Source organism: Alosa alosa, chromosome 11, assembly GCF_017589495.1.
Source record: "Alosa alosa isolate M-15738 ecotype Scorff River chromosome 11, AALO_Geno_1.1, whole genome shotgun sequence".
In the NCBI taxonomy this organism is placed as follows: domain Eukaryota; kingdom Metazoa; phylum Chordata; class Actinopteri; order Clupeiformes; family Clupeidae; genus Alosa; species Alosa alosa.
In genome coordinates this window covers 26,057,546-26,078,902 of record NC_063199.1, presented here as the reverse complement: position 1 = coordinate 26,078,902, position 21,357 = coordinate 26,057,546, and the positions used below count along the sequence as shown (strand labels likewise).

General features: G+C 41.2%; 1 protein-coding gene across 1 annotated transcript in view; it reads right to left on the bottom strand.

Annotated features, from left to right (window-relative positions):
* znrf1 (zinc and ring finger 1) overlaps positions 1–15,024 on the bottom strand; it is a 25,059-nt gene extending 10,035 nt beyond the window's left edge. The window contains exon 1 of the mRNA XM_048256942.1: positions 13,574–15,024. Within this exon, the coding sequence (XP_048112899.1) occupies positions 13,574–13,958 (385 nt within the window). The 5' untranslated portion in view covers positions 13,959–15,024. The remainder of the gene's footprint in view (positions 1–13,573) is intronic.
* Between the last annotated feature and the right edge of the window lie 6,333 nt (positions 15,025–21,357).

Below are 21,357 nucleotides of genomic sequence, written 5' to 3'. Positions count from 1 at the left end.
AGCCAAACTGTGTGTGTGTGTGTGTGTGTGTGTGTGTGTGTGTGTGTGTGTGTGTGTGTGTGTGTGTGTGTGTGTGTGTGTGTAGTGTGTGTGTGTGTGTGTGTGTATGGCCCAGTATTGTGTGAGCCAAACCATTGTGTGTGTGTGTGTGTGTGTGTGTGTGTGTGTGTGTGTGTGTGTGTGTGTGTGTGTGTGTGCGCGCCTCGCCCCTTCAGCTTTATATCTGTGCATTCCCCTGCTTATGACCATGTGTGCGTCTGTGATCCTTTCGCACACAGGAGTAGAATGTGCTATGTGTGTGACTGCTGGCTGGCCTCGTGACCACGGCAACGGGAGGATGGAGGTGTGGAGGAGAGCAATTTACTTTGCTCATCATCGTCATCACTTCCACACTGTCCTTACCCTCCGTTACCCTCACCACCAATCTGCATCTGCCTCCAGATTCAACCCTGTCCTCCTGACAGACAGACAGACAGACAGGCATATTAACGGTGAGGCTAATAGTTATGACCAACCTGTCGGTATGGTTTGCATTGCCCAAAACAAAACTGACTGGACACCATTATGGGTTAATACTTGTGCCTGTGTCTGTGGCGTACTTAGTCATACAGTGGTGAATTACATAAATGTCACCTTTTTGCCTGAGTAAAACACACTCAACTTTTGGTAAGCCAAGTATAACTCATTATAAACCCATGCACCTGTATGTTTGTCTGACAAATTCACAAATTTATTATGTCTGAGATACGCATACAATAGCTGTCTGACAGCCAAACATACGCGTACACAAACACATACACACTCACACACACACACACCCACACGCACAAGTCTATCTTCAACACACAACAGAAATACCATATATAGACACCTTTGTGTGGAACACAATCAGTTGAATAGTTTGATTCTAGTCTTATTTAAATGCATACATCTAACATTATCATAGAAATTGCTTTACAGCTGCTGAATATCAAGCTGCTGAGATTCAATTGGCACCTCAAAAGCGAAATAACAATGAACAAAAACACTAGCAATGTTTACAACAATTTATCAATACACATTATCACTACTGATCAACATTCATGACGATACATTACGTTTTTCAATTGCTATTTTAAGTCCCTGGCTATGTAACATTACTGATGCACTGTTAAACGTCACTATTGTGAGTGTGTCGTTTCCTGTTTTCATTCTTTAGGAGAGTCAGAGAGAGAGAGAGAAAGAGAGAGAGCGTGAGAGAGAGAGAGTGTGTGTGTGTGTGTGTGTGTGTGTGTGTGTGTGTGTGTGTGCTTGCTGCTGTTGCTGCTTTGTCGTAGGTTCCTCTGCTGCATCACTGCCCATACATGGACGAGGGAGCTCTGATGTTTTGATGACATCACTTTCAACTCCACCAAACTCTATTCAACTCCTCACTGTACTGAAGTGAACAGTGGTTACCATGGAAACAGCAAAAAGAGGGAGAAAGTGGTGACAAGGTGGGGGCGCAGGCAGAGAAAAGTGTAGTACTGACACACTGAGAGAGAGAGACAGAGAGAGAGAGAGAGAGAGAGAGAGAGAGAGAGAGAGAGAGGGAGAAGTGTTGTACTGACACATAGGAGAGAGAGAGACAGAGTGAGAGAGAGAGAGGGAGAGAGAGGAGTGTTGTACTGACACACACAAGAGAGAGAGAGAGGGAGAAGTGTTGTACTGACACACAGGAGAGAGAGAGAGAGACAGAGTTAGAGAGAGAACGAAAAGAGGAGTGGAGAGATAGAAAGAGGAGAGGGGAGACAAGAAGAGGAGAGCAGAGGAGAAGAGAGGAGGAGAAGAGAGGAGAGAAGGGAGAAGAGAGGAGGAGAAGAGAGGAGAGAAGAGGAGAGGAGGGAGAAGAGGAGAGAGAGGAGAGAAGAGGAGAGGAGAGGAGAGGAGAGGAGGAGAGGAGAAGAGGAGGAGAGGAGGAGAGGAGAGGAGAGGAGGGAGAGAAGAGGAGAGAAGAGGGGAGGAGAGGAGAGGAGAGGAGGGAGAAGAGAGGAGAGAAGAGGAGAGGAGAGGAGGAGAAGAGAAGAGAGAAGAAGAGAGGAGAGGAGAGGAGAGGAGAGGAGAGGAGGAGGAGAGGAGAGGAGAAGAGAGGAGATGAGAGGAGGAGAGGAGAGGAGGAGATGAGAGGAGAGAGGAGAGGAGAGAAGAGAGGAGGAGAGAGAGAGAGAGGAGAGGAGAGGAGGGAGAAGAGAGGAGAGGAGAGAGAGAAGAGAAGAGAGGAGAGAGAGGAGAGAAGAGGAGGAGAGAAGAGGAGAGGAGAGGAGAGGAGAGAGAGGAGAGGAGAAGAGAAGAGGAGAGGAGAGAAGAGGAGAGGAGAGAAGAGGAGAGGAGAGAGAGGAGAGGAGAAGAGAGAAGAGGAGAGGAGAGGAGAGGAGAGAGAGGAGAAGAGAGGAGAGGAGAGAGAGAGGAGAAAAGGAGAGGAGAGGAGAAGAGAAGAGAGGAGAGGAGAGGAGAAGAGAGGAGAAGAGAGGAGAGGAGAGGAGAGGAGAGGAGAAGAGAGGAGAGTAGAGGAGTTTGGGAGAGACGGGCGAAGGCCAAGCAGAATGAAGTGGTCATTTCCTGCTATGTCATTTCCTGCTATGTTTATGGTCCAGAGGAAAGCCATCCCTTTAAAAATGAATAAAAACAAAACTAACGCTACAAACAGCATTACAAACCAAATCCAACAAGATACTGAAAACTCATGGAAGAAAAAACAGGACAATCTAACATTGTTCCTCCAATGCTGTTGCTACAGTATGTGGTCCAGTTGTCTTAACCCCAGCCAAGGAACACAGAGCCAGAGACTGTGTTTACTACTCAGACAGCAGACCAATAGGGGGTAGGGGGGCTGTTCAGCTGCAGAGAGGACCAAAACCAATGCTAGGCACCATTTCATACAGAGAATAACCATCTCAAACGCCTACTGTCCTCACTATGCTCTGCTGTCATCCCATTGTCATCTCTGTCTTCTACGGCTTCTGGCTCAGCTGACAAGAGATCATCTGACATCATTTCGTGCAAAATTATATTTCATTATTGAATATGAAAATACTATTTTATAGATGCAAATTTGATTCTGGATTTTATAATTGTGTTTTTCTCTCAAAAGTGAACTTGGACATTGTCATTCTCTGTTGACAAGATCATGCTGCACATAATGATGGAGAAGACTGATTGCAGATGGAATTTTCAGGAACAGGGAGGTGACAGACGAATGTCCAGTCAACCTGAAAATCAAACTCAGACTACAGCCCAAACAGGGACACACATGGGCACTCTACCGCCTCACCGACACACAAACGCACACACACTTAACACACTTTCCCGGAATGCTACAAACACCACTCATATCTCACACAGAAATCTCATTTCCATACGCAACAGAAATCCTAGACCAGTGGATCTAAAGCTGATGTGCACCATCACACACTGGAGTTCCATGGGGCTTGGTCGTTGGCCAGGTGTGTCTTGTAGTTAGTCTTTACATTTACAGATTTTTTCATTTAGCAGACTCTTTTATCCAAAGCTTACAAAAGTGAGGAATAACATTCAAGCTACAATGCAGAGGAGACCTTAGGTAGGACTTAGGCTAATACTACATCAATCAATACTATAATCATACTATTAGTCTTGAAGCTTTCACAATATACTGTATCAAAAGCACACCCCACATCTACTTAAAGACAGGAAAGACCCTCTCCACACAATTTACTAAGATGTGTATATCACATTAAAGGCCAAACATACAGTGCTGTACAGTAACTGCACCATCTTTGTACCCTGGAAATCCAGAGTTCTTGCGGGAGCACAATTTGAATTTGCTCAGCGAGTCACCGCTGGCAATGAGTAATGATGCTCATTACTTATGTCCCTTGTAGGGCACCAATCACATCGGCGTATCTGATATACTGTAGGCAGGCCAGAGGCGAGCTAAACAGATGACAGTCATAGTCTTATCCAATTGCGTCGAAGTCCGGAATCAGTCAGTAAACGTGCAGTGAGATTTTCAAATGCATGCTTGGTGCTGCCCCTTCGAGCTGGGCCATTACATTATTCATGGCCAGACCCATAATCTTTCAGATTTGGGTCTGGAATCTCCAGGCTACCATCTCTGGGACATTGCCTTACACTTATTGAGTATTTGGGTGCTGTAAGTAAGTAAGTAAAATGTATTTATAGAGCACATTTAAGCACAGCTTTCACTGACCAAAGTGCTGTACAAAATACAATGAAATGCTGACCTATTCAGACTATCTACAGATGCTCAGTTTATAAACAAACTATCTGTTGAGACTCTGAACTAATGTATGGTTATAGGGTTAGGTGTTCGGGTAGTGGAGGCACAGGTATAGAGGTGGGGGTCAACAATTAGAAAGACTGAACTTGAATTTCAACAACCCATCTGTATAGTCTTAGTTGGTAGACAATCCAAGTAAAGTACACCCCCTCTCAGTGTGTGTGTGTGTGTGTTTGTGTGTGTTTATGAGGAAGGTAGAATTTTAAACATGGAATACCAGCATTGTTAGAAAATGAATGTGTTTGTGTTTGTGCGTGGGTGTGTGCGTTTGTGTGTGAGTGTGTTTGTGTGTGTGTGTGGCTAAACAATGCCTGAGACAATCTAAACTGGGTAAAATCTGATCTCCTAAAATTACTGAAATACAATAAACTTAGTACATAAGTGCACACCCGACTTCCCAAAGAACAGCTACAATTTGTTAAATGAATTACATGGGGGAAAAAAGTTGCCATACACTCTATATCAATTCAATATTTCCTTAAAGGTTTTAGGAACAAAACATTGTGTTGGTTTGTTGAGTGCATGGCTTGCTAAACACGCCTTCTCCCATGACACAGATTCAGCACAGATGTACATTCGACAGCCCAGACTCCCAGTACAAGTGATTAGACACGAGAGAGATTGACTCTCAGGTAGCTCCATATGAATGGGTTTGTGGCTGGCTTAAGGCCAACGCCCACTGGCGGCATCTGACACGCATTAAGTGACAGCAAAATTTAAAACTTCATTATAACATTTTAGCAAAGCCCACTGGCGACGTCTGATGCGCGTCAACGCCATAGTTGAGAAAATTGTTCTATCTCCCGAGTGTCAAATTCATAGATGTGTCTGTGAATGTCGCCACAAGTGGGCGTTGGCCTTTACTCACTAAATCAATCACGGAACTCAATCTGATATTCATATAAATGGCCTGGATTTGTGGTTTACTTACTCAGTCGCCACGAGACTTCAATCTGATATTCATATGAATGGGTTTGTGGTTTACTCACTCAGTAGCCACGAGACTTCAATCTGATATTCAGAGAGGTGCATATAGTGTACAAATGTTAACACAAGTTGTCTTGCCTTGCCATCATATATACATATATACAATGCAACTGATCTCAGCTGGTATTCTGTCTAGGTAACACTTTATAATAACTACACACAATTCATCATTTATTAAGCCTTTGTTACTTATTAGTTAATGGTTTGTTCATCATTAGTAATTTCTAATTTATCATCAGTAAAGCATTTGTTCACACAGTTATAAATAGTTTGTTCATAGTAAATAAGCCTATATCTTAAATATGTTTATTACACGACTCTTCACAAGGCAAGTAGAACGCTCCATTGGCTTGAATGGGATTTCCCAAAGTTCTACGGTAAAATATTTTCATGTAATTACCGCTGTCAATGGCAACGGGTTTTGTGCTTCTGATACGTCTTTCATATCACTACGCAAGGACTGGAACTTCATTCAAAAGTGAAAGCAGACGGTTGATCAGCTGTGTTCTAAAGAATGTTTGATTCAAGTTCAGCGTGTGTTGTTGCGAACTATGTTTCTCAGCAAATGCCACGATGAATGGTAACAAATAGGTTAGGCTATGTAGGCTAAAGTCATATTGTGGGGAGTTTATTATTTCGTTTGGGCAAGTAGCCGTGTAATAAGCGGGATAATGTATAGAACGCCGGTCATTATTAGGAAAATAAGTCCCTTCAGGGCGGAACAAGACCCCTCCGCTGCACGTCGGGGTCCGGTTCAATAATGACCGGCGTTCTATACATTATCCCTTACTTATACATTATTGTTAATACTTAATAAATGATGCAATAATATGTTTTTGATTAAGTAATATTTCCATTATTTAACAGTTGTTACATACACATGCACTAATGATTAGTTAGGGTGAGGATACATATTTTATAAACCACTTCCTAATACTATCATTAATAATTAACTCAGGAGTTACAAGTGGTTAGTTAATGATATTTTGTGAGCTCATCTAAAGTGAGGACGTTTTATGCCTTGCAACACATTGAAAAATGAGTTATAAAGTTTACACTTGCATTTATTCATTTGGCCGACATTTTCACCCAAAGCAACTTACACATGTCAATGAAATTAAAGGGCAAGGCCACATTGGTGGACGCCGGGGTTTGAACCCCCAACTTTATGGGTTACTGCATGTTAACCCAGCTCCCTATCCACTACACTACCTCTGCCCAGTGGTATAACAGTCAATTCAAAAATATAATATAGATATGCGTGTTTACTATAAACAAACCATTTTAACTGTGTGTAAACATGATTTACAGATGATAATTAATGTAGGAATAATGCTTTACAAATGAAGAATACAGCATTTAATAATAGTTTACAGATGTTTAATAACAGTGTGTAGTAGAAGAAAACAGAAACTCTTGCATAGTTGTAGGAGTTCCTATCTAGGCCAAGGTAGTGTAGTGGATAAGTAGCTGGACTAGTAGCCTGAAAAGTTGGGGGTTCGATTCCTGGCTTTCACTGTTATGTCAATGGCCTTTAATTTAATTGACATGTGTATGTCGCTTGTCTGCTAAATGAATGAATGTGAATGTAATCTTTACAACTCATTTGAAAATGTGTTGCAAGGCATAGAAAGTCCTCACTTTAGATAAGCTCACAAAATATCATTAACTAACCACTTGTAACCCCTGAGTTAATCATGAATTATAGTATTAGGAAGTGGTTTATAAAATATGTATCCTCACCCTAACTAATCATTAGTGCATGTGTATATTATTGCATAATTTATTAAGTATTAACCATAATTCATAAACATATTTTAGATATAGGCTTATTTACTATGAACAAACCATTTATAACTGTGTGTACAAATACTTTATTTATGAGAATTAACATAGGAACAATGCTTTACAAATGATGAACAAAGCATTTTGTAATAGTTTGCAACTGGTTTATAATAAGAAAATGATTTCATTATAAGTGGTTGTTTCGTTACTTATTAGTATAAATCACGTACTTACAAACATATTTTTGGATAGGCTTATTTACTATGAACAAACCATTTATAATTGTGTGAACAAATGCTGTACTGATGAGAAATTATGTATGAACAAGAAATTACTAATGATGAACAAACTATTAACTAATAAGTAACAAAGGCTTAATAAATGATGAATTGTGTGTAGTTATTATATTACCTCTGTCTATAATGGAGTGGAATGGAAATTTCGAAGTGACCCCAAACTTTTGAACGGCAGTGTACTCTACATTTTCTCTGTTTCAATGCAGGACACCCTGCCTGTATTACACAAACTGTATGTGGGTCCAAATGTCTGCTTACACTTTGGTCTGACACAGGCCAGCTGACATGGCATACCTGTTCCATTGCAGTGGTGAATACTTATGATCAATATAAGCAGGCCCCTATGAAATCACCAGACATCGAACAAGGTGTCTGAAGTAAAAAAACAAAACAAAAAGAACACTGCAGGTACAGTGTACCAGAGAGGAGATGTAAGAAGAGGCAAGCCAGATTTGAAAAGGGCAGATCAAAGTGACATGACTGGAAAGCAGTTTAATATAGGGGACAGACTAGCATGGTCCTTTAAAACATGCACACACACACACACACACACACAGACACACACACAGTGACATGCTGGATTAACACCTGATTGAAATAGCCTTTACTTCATTCTCATGCAGAGAAAAAGCTCAAGAAGCCGTGGGTGTGGCTGCATTTCATCTGTGTGTGTGTGTGTGTGACTTCCCTTCCTGGGGATCAATCACTGGACACTGGCTCTGCCAGAATCCTGCTTTACAAGGTAGGATACGAGAGCACCATTTTGGTGAGCTGAACAGGCATCCAGACACACCAGGAGAGACGCCCTCACAGTGTAACTCACAAACTGTCACGATAATTTGCCCACAATAACAATAATATCACGATGCAGCGATTCTACAATCCTCAATACACTGCAAAAGATTAATCTATGAATTAAAAGCTCTTATTGTGATAAGGCCTAGTTGTTGCAGATACAGGCATACTAGTCACTCATGAAAAATAAGAAAATCATTGCCTATGGTGTAGATGTAAAATATGACATTTTCAAATACAAATGTAGATCTCAGTCTTTCTTTATGATACTTCCTCTGAAACACAAATAGATTTTGCCGATCATAGTCTTGCAGATGTACTGTATCTGCCAGGAAAATCGTCAGAAATGTTCATATCAGCTGTAATAGAGATAGATAGATACTTTATTGATCCCCAGGGGAAATTGAAGATATATTATAAATAATATTACTGATACTATTGTGCATCCCTAGTGGGCAGTGAACACCGCAAATTACGTTAAAGGGCAGTGACAGATGGTGATGAGCAGTAAGTAAGTAAACGAAAAGTAAATTCCACGTAATATGGCAAGACATGGCGTGCGGCCGTACGCTTTCTGCGGACTGACAAAGGCGGTGTGTTTGAGCTGGCTTCGCACATCTGCTCCTGAGACAAGAGAACAGTTCATGGGCATTGGTGCTATATCGTAAGGTGATAAGATCAGCTAACAGCTCACATTAAAAACATAGACATTGCGACAGTCGGGTGGACTCAATAGAGAGGTGGTAAAACTCTCTATTGATGAACTTAACATTCCCCTCAGGTAAAGAGATGCCTGGCTGCTCTAGCTGTTGGCTGCAGCACCTCGAGCTAGGTATTACCAGTTTGTTTTTTTTGTTGTTGGTTATTTTCATGCCGATAGTACTCGGTGACTTCGAGAAACAGAGATTTGAAAAATTGCTGGAGTTTTCCTTCAAGATTATAAGATCAGCTAGCAGCTTACATTTAAAAACACAGAGATGGCAACAGCACAGAAGTCTCAATAGAGGGGTGACAAATAGCAGATGAACTTCCCAAACCCAGAGTGCAGATGAGGCTTATCATCCACTACCTTAACAAAGGCCTCTGTGACGGTTCTGCTCAGTTGTCATACACCTAACCTCTGGTGACAGATCCAAATATGACATGTTTTCTAACTCCCTCAGCAGCCATGTTGTCCTTGTCATATTTCAAATGAAAGTGTGTGTGTTCTCCGTTGTCAGCACCTGCACCGTGTCTGGACGACCCGCTGACTAGAAAAACAAAAAAAACAGACTGACAAGCTTTCCTGTACTGCACGTTTCTTGACTGCGATGACTGTGAGCTTAAGTGACACAGTCAGGTATAGCTGTGCTAGTTTGTACAAGTTTTCCCATTGTCAGCGCATGAGTGCTATGAATCAGATTCCAAGTGAATTTGTCCATGTGGCGGTAATACGTATGGACATTGTAGGCTTACATTACGGAGCCCAGGAGGTGTCATTGCATTTTTTTTTTTTTTTTGGTATATATCCAGAAAACGTGCGCTCATTTTACTAAATTGTGTGCACATTTTACTAAATCGTGCGCACGTTTTACTAAATTGTGCACTCATTTTACTAAATTGTGCTCTCAATTTAGTATATTGTGCTCACGATTTAGTAAAACGTGAGCACGATTTAGTAAATTGTGCGCACATTTTACTAAATAGTGAGCTCATTTGAGTAAATTGTGCTCTCATTTTAATTGTTGTAAATTGAGCGCACAATTTGGTAAAACGTGCGCACGTTTTACTAAATTGAGAGCTCAATTTAGTAAAATGAGAACACTATTTAGTAAATTGTGTGCACAATGTAGTAAAGCGTGCGAACAATTTACTAAAGCGTGCGAACAATTTACTAAATCGTGTGCACGTTTTACTAAATCGTGCGCACGATTTACTAAATTGAGAGCACAATTTAGTAAAACGTGTGCACGATTTAGTAAAATGAGCGCACATTTTCTCTATACACAAAAATATCTTGCAATGACACCTCTTGGGGTCTGTATTACATAAACTCTTCTTGTTTTACTAATAGATCCTAATTTAAAGTATGAATGCAAGGAACTGAAGCATTTGTTGGGCAATAATATTAGGACAGATGTTCTATATGTGGGTAGTTTGGACAGTGGATAATCCAAGATTTATGTTTGGGAAGTACAGACTTATTCATTCACATTATTACCCATGATCCTTGTTTGTTTATGTAAAGCACATTGAATTACCCCTGTATGAAATTATGTGCTAAATAAATAAACTTACCTTGCCTTACTCAAAATACTAGACACTTACTTGTCTAGCATTCTGAGTAGGGGTGGGCTATATTGCTATCGATATACCAGTTGAATTCCTCCTCAAGATAAGAATTTGTCATATCATATTAATGATATAAGTGATGACATGTTCATATGAGATGCAAGCTGAGCAGGTCCCATGTAGAAACATGAACAGGTATGACTGAATGAAGAGTTGAAACTAGGTGATGAAGAAGAGTTCATTGCTGATGATGATCAGGATCAATCTTTACTTTTTCTGTCTGCACGGATCTCAAGACTGTAAACTGACGTGACTTGGCTGAGGAAATACAGTGGTTGGAGCTATTTTCCTATCGTCATTCATATCGTTACCACCAAAAATACAATGAAATATCATGACATAGTTTGGTAACACTTTGTGGTAAGGGTACATGAATTTTCATGTCATGATTTCTGCATTACTTCATTCTTTTATATCTTATGAATCATCAGGAATTGACATGAGTTCAGTCTCTCATTCATGACCTCATGCATGAACAACACTTCAATTAAAGCATTAAGTACAGTGGGTACATGATTATGATTTATGATTCCTTAAGCATGATCATTATGATTACATGAATTTAAGGTTAACTGCTCATGAGTTCATCATCTATGTGGCCCCTCAACTAAAGTGGTGAATAATGATAGGTTTAGAGAACTGTAGTTATGTTCAAATAATAATTTGAGCAGTGATGAGCCCATTTTTGGCAGAAAAAGAAATAATCATGATCATGCTTAATAAATCATATTTCATAATGATGTGCCCACCGTACCTAATGCTTTAGGTGATGTGCTGTTCATGTATGAGGTCAAGAATGACAGACTATGAACTCAAGTAAATTCCTAATGACTCATGAGATGAAGAAATAAATCATGAGACATAAATCATAAATTAATTCATGGGCAGCCGTGGCCCACTGGTTAGCACTCTGGACTTGTAACCGGAGGGTTGCTGGTTCGAGCCCCGACCAGTGGGCCGCAGCTGAAGTGCCCTTGAGCAAGGCACCTAACCCCTTTTTTTCACTGTCACTGACAATTGACAGGTCTGTACAAAACATCCGACTCTAAGAATAGTTGCATGACCTTTCCCATTGACTCCAGGCCACATCCTTAAACAATAACATATTTCAGAGGGGGGGCAAGAGGACTCATTAAAGGAAAGGTAACTCATCATCAGAGCAGAGGCACAGTCACCAAATGACTGTACCGACCCTAGAGCACAGGCTCTCTGTACTGCCAAATACGTCTGGTCACTCTAAAAGGTGCAGTTGAAGCGATGGTTCGGAGTAATTTCACCCTAGGGTCCTTTGCACCATGACCCCGAGCCAAACACCCTCCCAGAACCGGGTGTTTGGCTCGGGGTCATGGTGCAAAGGACCCTAGGGTGAAATTACTCCGAACCATCGCTTTAACTGAATTGACAGCATTTAACCAGTATTATAAACAGGGCAATTCGATGTAAATATTTATTTATGCTACATCTGATTAATAACAATGTACTGTATTTATAGGGATATCTGAGTTGAAGTACTTGTCTCCACTTTCCATATGAAACAAATTTGAAATACTTTCCACCATCCAGTCCTATCAGAGTTACTGAAATTACATAAATGTGCGTACTGTATTACCCAGTAGAATTCCCCAGCAGAATTGCCCTTCCAATAATAGTGTTAACAGACACCTGAGCAGGTCTGTCTCTTTTCACATAACAGGCTTCCCTGCTGAGCTACAGTAGGCCTCTGGGACTAACAGCCTGAAAAACAAAATATGCACTGTGGAAAATAATATAGGGAGTGTCAGAAGCAACAGCAAAGAATTTGCAGGATGGCAGTTGCCATCCAATTCCCACTGCCATCAATATACCATTAGAGTTATTGTTATATTAAATCGTTATGCTTCTTTTTAAAATGATTATAAGCATTGCCATTCAAATGTCAGACCGACCTTTGACCTCTGGCGGTGTCATCCCCACCTGTAGATGATGAAGCACTTGGAGCAAAACCCTCACAGTGCAGGCCTACAATCCATAGTCTCATATAGTGTAGTTTTTTTATCAACACGGCCTCTGACAAACTAAAATATAGCCTACCCAGAACCCAGAATCAATATGCTATAGGATTTTATAGCAACACCAAAGAGTTTTTTGTACTTCAAAATAATGTTTCCAAAATCGTTTCAGTCGTTCATCAACTTGTAACAGGGTGAACGACGCTTCTGCTTTCGCTTCGCGGCCCTCTATCGGCTATAACCGCACTATGTAAATTTGCCAGATCGGGTAGCGGATCTGTAGTTCAATGGAATGAGACATAAGAAACTACAAATTTGACTTGCATCTGATGTCGCAATGCATCGTACAAATAGCATGAGTGCGACAGAGGGAAAGTTCTTTGGTGTTGCTTTAACAGAGCTATTGCCTGACGTGTAACAACCTAGGGAAATAAGCATAATAGCTGAGGAGTGAGGGCCTAAAGAAAACAATCTTTTTATCTGAATTAATATTTCACATGATGAATAACATGGTTCTTTGATACTGAGATGATCGTCAACAAAGACCTGGTAATGACGCCCCACATATTGTTTTTTCCCTCTCTGAACTCATCTGGCGTTTGTTAACGAGTGCCCTGGGAGCAGCGCACCGCGTCACGGGCCCAGCGCGGACGCGCACTGTGGTCGGAGGTAAGCGGATGAAAATGCACCCCCACCCCCTCCACTCGCCTTAATCAGCTGCTAATTGTCTCAGCCAGATTTGGCAGCCTGTCTTATCAGCGTCATTTCTCACAACATGGCTCCTGAGAGAAGGAGTATGATAGAGTGGTGCTGATTTATCTGTCCCTCTCTCTCTCTCTCTCTCTCTCTCTCTCTCTCTCTCTCTCTCTCACACACACACACACACACACACACACACACGCACACATACATTCGTCTGAACGCTCGCACACACGCACGCCTACCATCACCCACAAGCGACCGGATGAAGTTCTGTGAATGGCACGAAAGCAACAATGTAATCATGAGCGCTTCTCTGAACTGCGCCCGTGCACACATGTCATACGTACTGTCGGCAGCCTAGTCCATGTACGGAGATCCGGGTTGAAACTCACCGCTGTGGGCGCTAAACCACCGGGGTGCGATGTGCAAGGGCAAGGTGTCTGCCAACGATCCTCTGGATCCCAGATAAAGCATACCGTCCGTATGATGTCCCCTTCCTGTCTCCTGAAATCCATTACCGGGGGCTGCATCAGAGCCAGACCCGCCACCGGCCCTGTCTGAGTCTGTTCCTCTTGGGTTATAGAAGCCGAAGGGTACCGCAGCACTGTGATCTATGCCCATCCCCGCCACGGAGCTCACTGACCGGCTCCGCAGCCCCATTGGGCCGCCTGGTCGGTAGTGGCCAAAGTGGGCCGAGGGTGGTACTGCGCTGTCATCTGTGGAGACACCGGGAAAAGCTCCCCGGGGACGCCCCGCCGTGCTCTGCTTGCCCCCCATCCAAGGTACCCGCAAGAATGGGTGGGGGTTCGCTAAAACGGGGCGCCGCTGTTAACCGAAAGCTGGAGCAGAACTAGCCCTCAAAACAATAGTCTGCGATGTCTGCCGTCGACAAAACAACCGCTCAAAAAAACAAGGGCTGTCAAGTCTGACTACGCCAGCTGTGTCTGTGAGACGCAACAGCCCTTTCTCCTGGCCGGAACATGAGAGACAGAATTTTGTCGATACACTTTATCCAAAAAGAGTTACGGTGAGATTAACAGAAGATGTCAAATCCCAGAACACAACTTCTCCTTAATCAAGCGTGACACGTCCTTTCCCACAGCGGATGACAGACAACCTGCACCAAATCACGGCAGGTGGATAGAAACACTGCGCGGCGGCACTGTTCCCACAGCCTGTGATCTGCAGCGTCCTCCGTCAGGACTGGAGCGATGTTGGCAACGTTAAACGGCGCTGATATGCTCCGCCATATCATCTGTTGATGTCTGTCAGGCAGTCTGTGTGTCAACTGCCGTCTGTCCGCGTCTGTCGCTTTCGTGCGCCCGAAGATTCGGGTCAGCGCATGCCGCTCCCCTGCACGCTCATAACCGCGCGCTCGCTCCCTAGTTGTGCGTGTTGCCACAATGAGACAATGGAGGCGTTTAGTGCGTAGCGGGTTAACTACGGAACGATAGTGTGAAATGAAGGATAAATCGGTGATGTGCCTGTCACAGAATGTTCTGATTCATCTTTACTAAGTGTGGTGAGTCGAGGCTTTGTTTTGCCTCGCCTACGACGACGGAGCGCGAGGAAGACGTGACCTAGTAACGCTGCAGAGTTTAACCAGCAGCTGGCGTGCACGCAGCCTAAATTTCAGACCACCAGTGCCCATTCAGTTTGCCTACTAGCCTACAATAGATTGCTCAAATAATAGACTCCAAATACAATAGTTTGGAATGCTATTCAGGCGGTATGACGTACGAAACAGGCATCCTTCTCTGACAGTAGCTCTGATCCTTTTTGATCCTTGTAATTAACTTTAATTAAAATGCTGGGTTGTAGCCTAGATATCAATACAGAATACAGCAATTGATCTTCCACACATGTCAACTCAGTGTAGAACATAACATAAAATAAATTAAATGAATTTAAAGATAGCACATATTACATATGTGCACACGTGTGCAGAGATGGATAGGAGAGCTTTCTGCCCTGGGCTGTTTTGGCTTAGATTTGGGTTCCTGAAGTGCGTCATATTAATGCAATGGGTCATGGGCTCCACCTACTGGTTTGATGGAAGTTCACACTACGAATTGCGAGTGTTGAATGAGTGAGAAACAGTGACATGTCCACCCCACGGGATAGACATGCTACCGCATTAATGTTACAGGATCATCTTTATACAGAAACCAAAAACCAAACCATATGAGAAGACCACTAGCCATGAGAGTGTGAAAAAAGAAGGCCAACCATTACGAAATATGGACGAGGACAACAAATTCCAAATTGGGCCCCTCATCCACCAAAACAGGGGATCATTTCTACCCTCTGGCCTCTACCCACTCCCCATAGAGGGAGCCTGGAGCCATTCAGAAACAGGAAACAAACAGTACCATTTTACCTTCTCTGCTTTCCCCTTTACTCTCACTTTAACCTATTTGCACCTTTTTAGTTATAGTGGATGGAATCCATCTTGAAATCTCCTGGCTTCTTCTTATTATTATAGTGGATGGAATCCACTATCTTGAAATCTCCTGGCTTCTTCTTCTTCTTCTTTTTATAACATTTTCTTTTTACCTTTTCAAGAATGAATGTGACTCTAACCGCTTAACGTACAGACATATTGAAATAACCGTTGTGTAGGTCTAGAGTCAGACAAGAGAGTTATTTTTTCAGATTTTCTTAAAAGTTTATACTTTTTATGAAATAGGGGATTAAAAATGTTAAAAAGCTAATTTTTCCCCCATAGACTTGAATGGCTGTGATGTCATGATGGCCTAAAGCCAGCTGCGCTCGTTAAGCTCCCAGAGAAGTTCCCGGGCTAATCAGAACACTGGCACAGGTGTCACCTGTGAATCAAACTGTCTCAGCTTCTAATGCATACAGTCTGGTGCTCCCTAAAACTACACATCCTGTTTAAATGCTTCCCGTGTGACAAAATAAAAGTCACAGCCATATCTCATGCTTTGCGCATTATATCTCCAGAATGGCTTGACGCATATGCTTCAAATTTGGTACAAGTGTTTGTATGGACTCAAAGATGAAGTGAGTTGATGTTGGAGGTCAAAGGTCAAGTCCATGAATACTCTGAGCACGATATCTCAAGAATGCCTTGACATACATGCCTGAAATTTGGTATGAGTGTTTGTATGGCCTCAAAGATGAAGTAAATTGATGTTGGAGGTCAAAGGTCAAATGTCAAGGTCAAAAACACCTTGAGTGTTATATCTCAAGAACGCCTTGACACACAAGGTCTTTTGGTGCGAGGATTTGTATGAACTCAAAGATTAAGTGATTCAATGTTTTTTTTTCCAGGAATCTCCCCACCAACATTAAGCCAGCAGCTTTCCATCCACTATTGTAATTCCTCTGCCATTACATTCTAGTTCATACTTACACTTTAATTGACAGTATTGACATAAGAGTGACATGACACTTGCATGAACGTGTCATAAACAAGTCATAAACGTTTATGACATAACGCTTCTGTTATTAAGTGACATTCGTTTTTTGTCATAACAATTTAGGATTAGGATTAGGGTTAGGGTTCATGTGTCATGACAGTGTCATGTGTTCATGATAGTGTCATGTCACTCTTATGTCAATACTTTCAAGTAAAGTGTTACCAAATGAATACTATCCTGAAACAGCACACAACAGCAAAGGGCTGGACACAGCTGCCACACACCCCCCAGGCTGTACCCAGGATCTGTAAAGACACTCAGTACAGCATGTACTCTCCGCAGCCAATCACCAACCTAGATTAATCACTCAAGAGGGTGCAAGATACAATCATAAACACCTGGCTGGCAGCCACTGTAAAACAGACCTCTGAAGTTTTTTGGGGTTTTTTTTGTCCCCAAGTTACCATTAGCTCAATGTTGATTTCTGTGCCACCAAAAATGCCTTAGCAATGCATTTGTTACTATGGTTGGAAGGGTCTATAGCAGACATTTTGGTAGTGTAATTTAAGAGATGTAACAGTTGACAGTTTAAAACATGGGGGGCATTGAGTGTACTAGTCAGGTGCACTATATTTTGTGGGATTTTGGGGGGATTAAGTAAACTATACATTTTTGGAAAGGTTATTGTATAAGGAGTCAGAAAATCGATGTTTGCATTTGCCCAGATGTCTATGTGGCCATGTTGATTTTTTTTTTTTTTTTAACTTTAATTTGTAATATCTCGGCTACTGAATATGCTGGAATGTTGGAATTTTAATTGCTAAACCCACATTGTCAGGGTCAGGGAATCCAATGGTGCTTACAAAGCTACTAAGACTTTACCCCATTAGTCCATAGGTGCAATATCATTGTTAATGAAAAGTTCTTAACATTAATATTCCATGTTCCCAAAAACCATGTTTTTTTTATCATCCCATTGAAATACATCCACAATATGGGTAAAAAAGACTACACAATAACACTAACTATTCTAAGGGCTTAATAGTCAGTGGTGCCAAACATACTAGAAGGTCCACAAAGGTAATTTGGTATTGGGTGATGTAAAATGTCAACCAAATTTCTGGTATGTTTCCATACCACTGATACCGAAATAATAAAAAAGATTTCCCACAGTGCTCTACAAAAATAACAATTTGTCAAGACTGCATGTGCACAATATAGCCGACTGCCAACCTTTAACACAAGGCTCTTTCAGAGCTATGTATCATGCATAAAATGACCCCCAAATATGCATGCATTGTCAGGGTGACAAGTTTTTCATAGGCACAGTTGACACAGTCGACACAGTTGTCAACTAGTCATAATGTACCAGTACAGAGCTGGTGATCACTGATAGTGCTACAGCTGTAGAAATATTTCATTTCTTTAGATGGTTATTGACAGCATAGGCTACATGTTCTTATTATACTTATAGCTAGCTGCACACAAATACAGCTGCACAAAAATTATATGCCATTGTGGAACAGGTCTCATTTTCTGGTGAAGTACTTCCATACATACGAATGGTATCACCAGACTCACTCACTTTGGACAAGAGTCTGAGTACTCTCAATGGACCTTTCCGGCCTGTCAATCATGTATAGACTAAAAAACAATCAGATTGTCAGAAGCTTTCCACAAACAAATGGTGGCTCTGGTGTGTACATAGATATCAGTCGCAGGTGGGCAATAATTAGAACAAATAAGTTAAGGAAAGGATTCATGGAAACTGAAGTGGCCGTTTTCTTAGGTAATGTTATAACCCCAAAATGAGCTACTACAGAAGATGAAGTATTGTGGGCATAGTGGAGCAGCGTTAATGTCACTGCCTGACAATCGGTCAGCCTAGTGGAAGCCCATGTCGCTTTGAATAAAAGCATCTGCAAAATACCATTCAACTTAACTTACGGTATATGTGTCCACGCCATAGTATACGATATATAATTGTGGTATGATGCATACCGTGAAAATATTTTGCATTAATGCATTATGCTGTTTGTAACCCTCCCATTATCCAAAACAAGAAACCGCTTGTTCTAAAGGATGATACTGCAATGTTGGCAAATGACTCCTCAAAATGCACAGAGGTAAATGCAAATAATATTGTACAATGTATACAATGCAAAATGCTATGACATTGCAAGACATACTGTAGTATTTTGAGTAAAGACAAAACATAGCGGGGTATTTCTTAGTCCATTCCACAACTACACCTATGTTTAATGGATTTGTTGAAAATATATACAGCTCTGGAAAAAATTAAGAGACCACTGCACATTGCTGAGGGATATTCAAATGAGTTGACTGTCATGTTCAAATGTATATAGGGGTGGATTGCCCTAACGTGGGACATTTTTTGCTTTTCGGACGTCAGTAGTAGGGTATATTATGCTACAATGTGAGGGCAACACATTACATCCACATCCAATCACACATCACAGGACCCTACAGCTTTGGCTTTCCCATAGTTTCACTGACATGCATTCGTTGGGGAAGAGTTACACCCACTGGAGCTTAGGTGTCCCACATTAGCACAATTTAGTATATATTTACATACCATGGCGGTTGCTGCTCTTTGGAAGAGGGGAAGCTCTGATAAAAATGGTCCATTATTAATTTAATATTATTAAGGTGCTATATTTTTGTTTAAGGGCAAAAGTTATCCCAAAACCCAGATTAGACCAAGCAGTATAGAGTTCTGAGACATTGCAGCTGGCTTGGCTACATTTCACCAGTTTACTTTGTGGTAAGTTTAAATAGGCTATTTGGGAGCCTACAGTTATTTCTCTGTGACTTTTCTATGTTCATCTGCCTTGCTGTTTTATTTTGAATCTCCCTTGGTAGGGAAGACTATCAAATAGCTTTTAAAAAAAAAAAAAATAGCATAGCCAGGATAGTTTGTGTGTGGATCACTCTCAGCACCCATTCTAGCTTTGCAAGTGTATGTCTTTGAAATCATTCCCACAATAAATATTATGTTTTAATGAGTGATAACTTGTTGATAAAGTGAGTAACTTTTCATTACAAAGATATTGCAAGAATGTTGAAAGAATCTTGAATTTCCCCTTGGGGATCAATAAAGTATCTATCTATCTATCTATCTATCTATCTATCTATCTATCTATCTATCTATCTATCTATCTATCTAAGAAAACAACCACAGAGTCATTTTTTTACCTACTCATGCATCGAAGGGTTAATATGGTAAAGTGTAACTAGCACCATTGGATTCCTTGACCCTTGGGTTTAGCAGTAAAAATCAACATTGCCGTTTATTCAGAAGTCAAGATATTACCATATTAAATGTTATGGTGGCCATTTTCGAAACTTCAATATGGCTGCCATATAGACATATGATCAAATGCAAACATTGATTTTCTGACTCTTTATACAATAACCTTTCCAAAAATGTATAGTCTACCTAATCCCCCAAAAATTCCCACAAAGGTTAAATTCTGATAATAAGGAACCTGACTATAAGTCCGATAACCAAACTCAGGCCATTTTTAACATAGGCTCTCTGTTTTAACATAGGATCTCTGTTTCTCGAGGTCACCGAGTACTGCCGGTATGAAAAAAAAAATCGGTACTATCTAGCTTGAGTTGCTGCTGCCAACAGCTAGAGCTACCAGGCAGCTCCAGCGCTACACTCTGGGAGCATCTTTATAATCATGCTCCCAGATTGTAGCACTATTCCTGAAAACCTGTGAAAAGACTGTGAACTGTGTGGTAATGAATTATGGAGTCAAACAGGACACTGTATATTTTTGGGTGGTCCTAAAAAGGGGTAGGCTATTGATGTTTTAATGAGTTCCCAGCTTAGCATAACCCCTCCCCTTAAGAGCTGTGTAAGCAGGTGGATAAAGTCATGCCATGTATTCCTTATGCCTGTGTACTTAACACCTGACTGGAGTGCAAGCCAACAGAAAATGTATTGCCTTCAAAATGTCTTTCCATTTGTATCACAGGAATTAAATCAGCTCTTATGGAGATCTCACCTGTTTCTCCTAAAGGCCCTACAAGATGAGAATAAGAATAGATTGAGAAGAAAAACAGAGTGTTTTGAGATCTTAAATTGGGCCTAAATTGGACTTGGTCTTATAAAAGAGAGGCTATAGCTAAGCTATAAGGGCACTTTTTGAAAACACCTTGTACAGGTTAGAAAATTCATCTTTTGCTTGTGAATGTTCTGCTTTCTGCAGTGGATTATTACAAGATGCATATTTTGCGCACATAATACATGGGTAAGGGTTGCTAAATAGAGAATGGTTAGAACTTAGTAAGACAGCTGAATTGAGCTGAATACTTGGCAATATGTTTAGTCATTCAGATTTGTCTGTAGCCCATTTCACAAGATGGGGCCGCTGTGTAAATCAGCTTCCTGTGGAAGAGCACTGTCCCATTGACAGCAAAAGAAAAGTCCACAGGAAAGACAGAAACAGGAAGACGTTTTACCCTGCCAATTAAGGTATCATTAACATCAATAAGGCCGGACACCTGGACACTGTGAAATTGGTCTAATGACACACAATTAAATTAAACAAAACAATTAGCTACTTGCAAAGTAATAAAATCTAAAAACAATGTATTCTTCAAGAATATCATGGGCTCTTTGTAATTTGTGTTTATTGCGATGATTAGTTAAAACACAATGATGGCGAGACAAGCCTCATCAGAAATAGATTTATGGGCTTCTGCCTGCCCTAAACTGGCGAAGTGATCTGTAATTGATTGATCGTACTGACGGATCATAT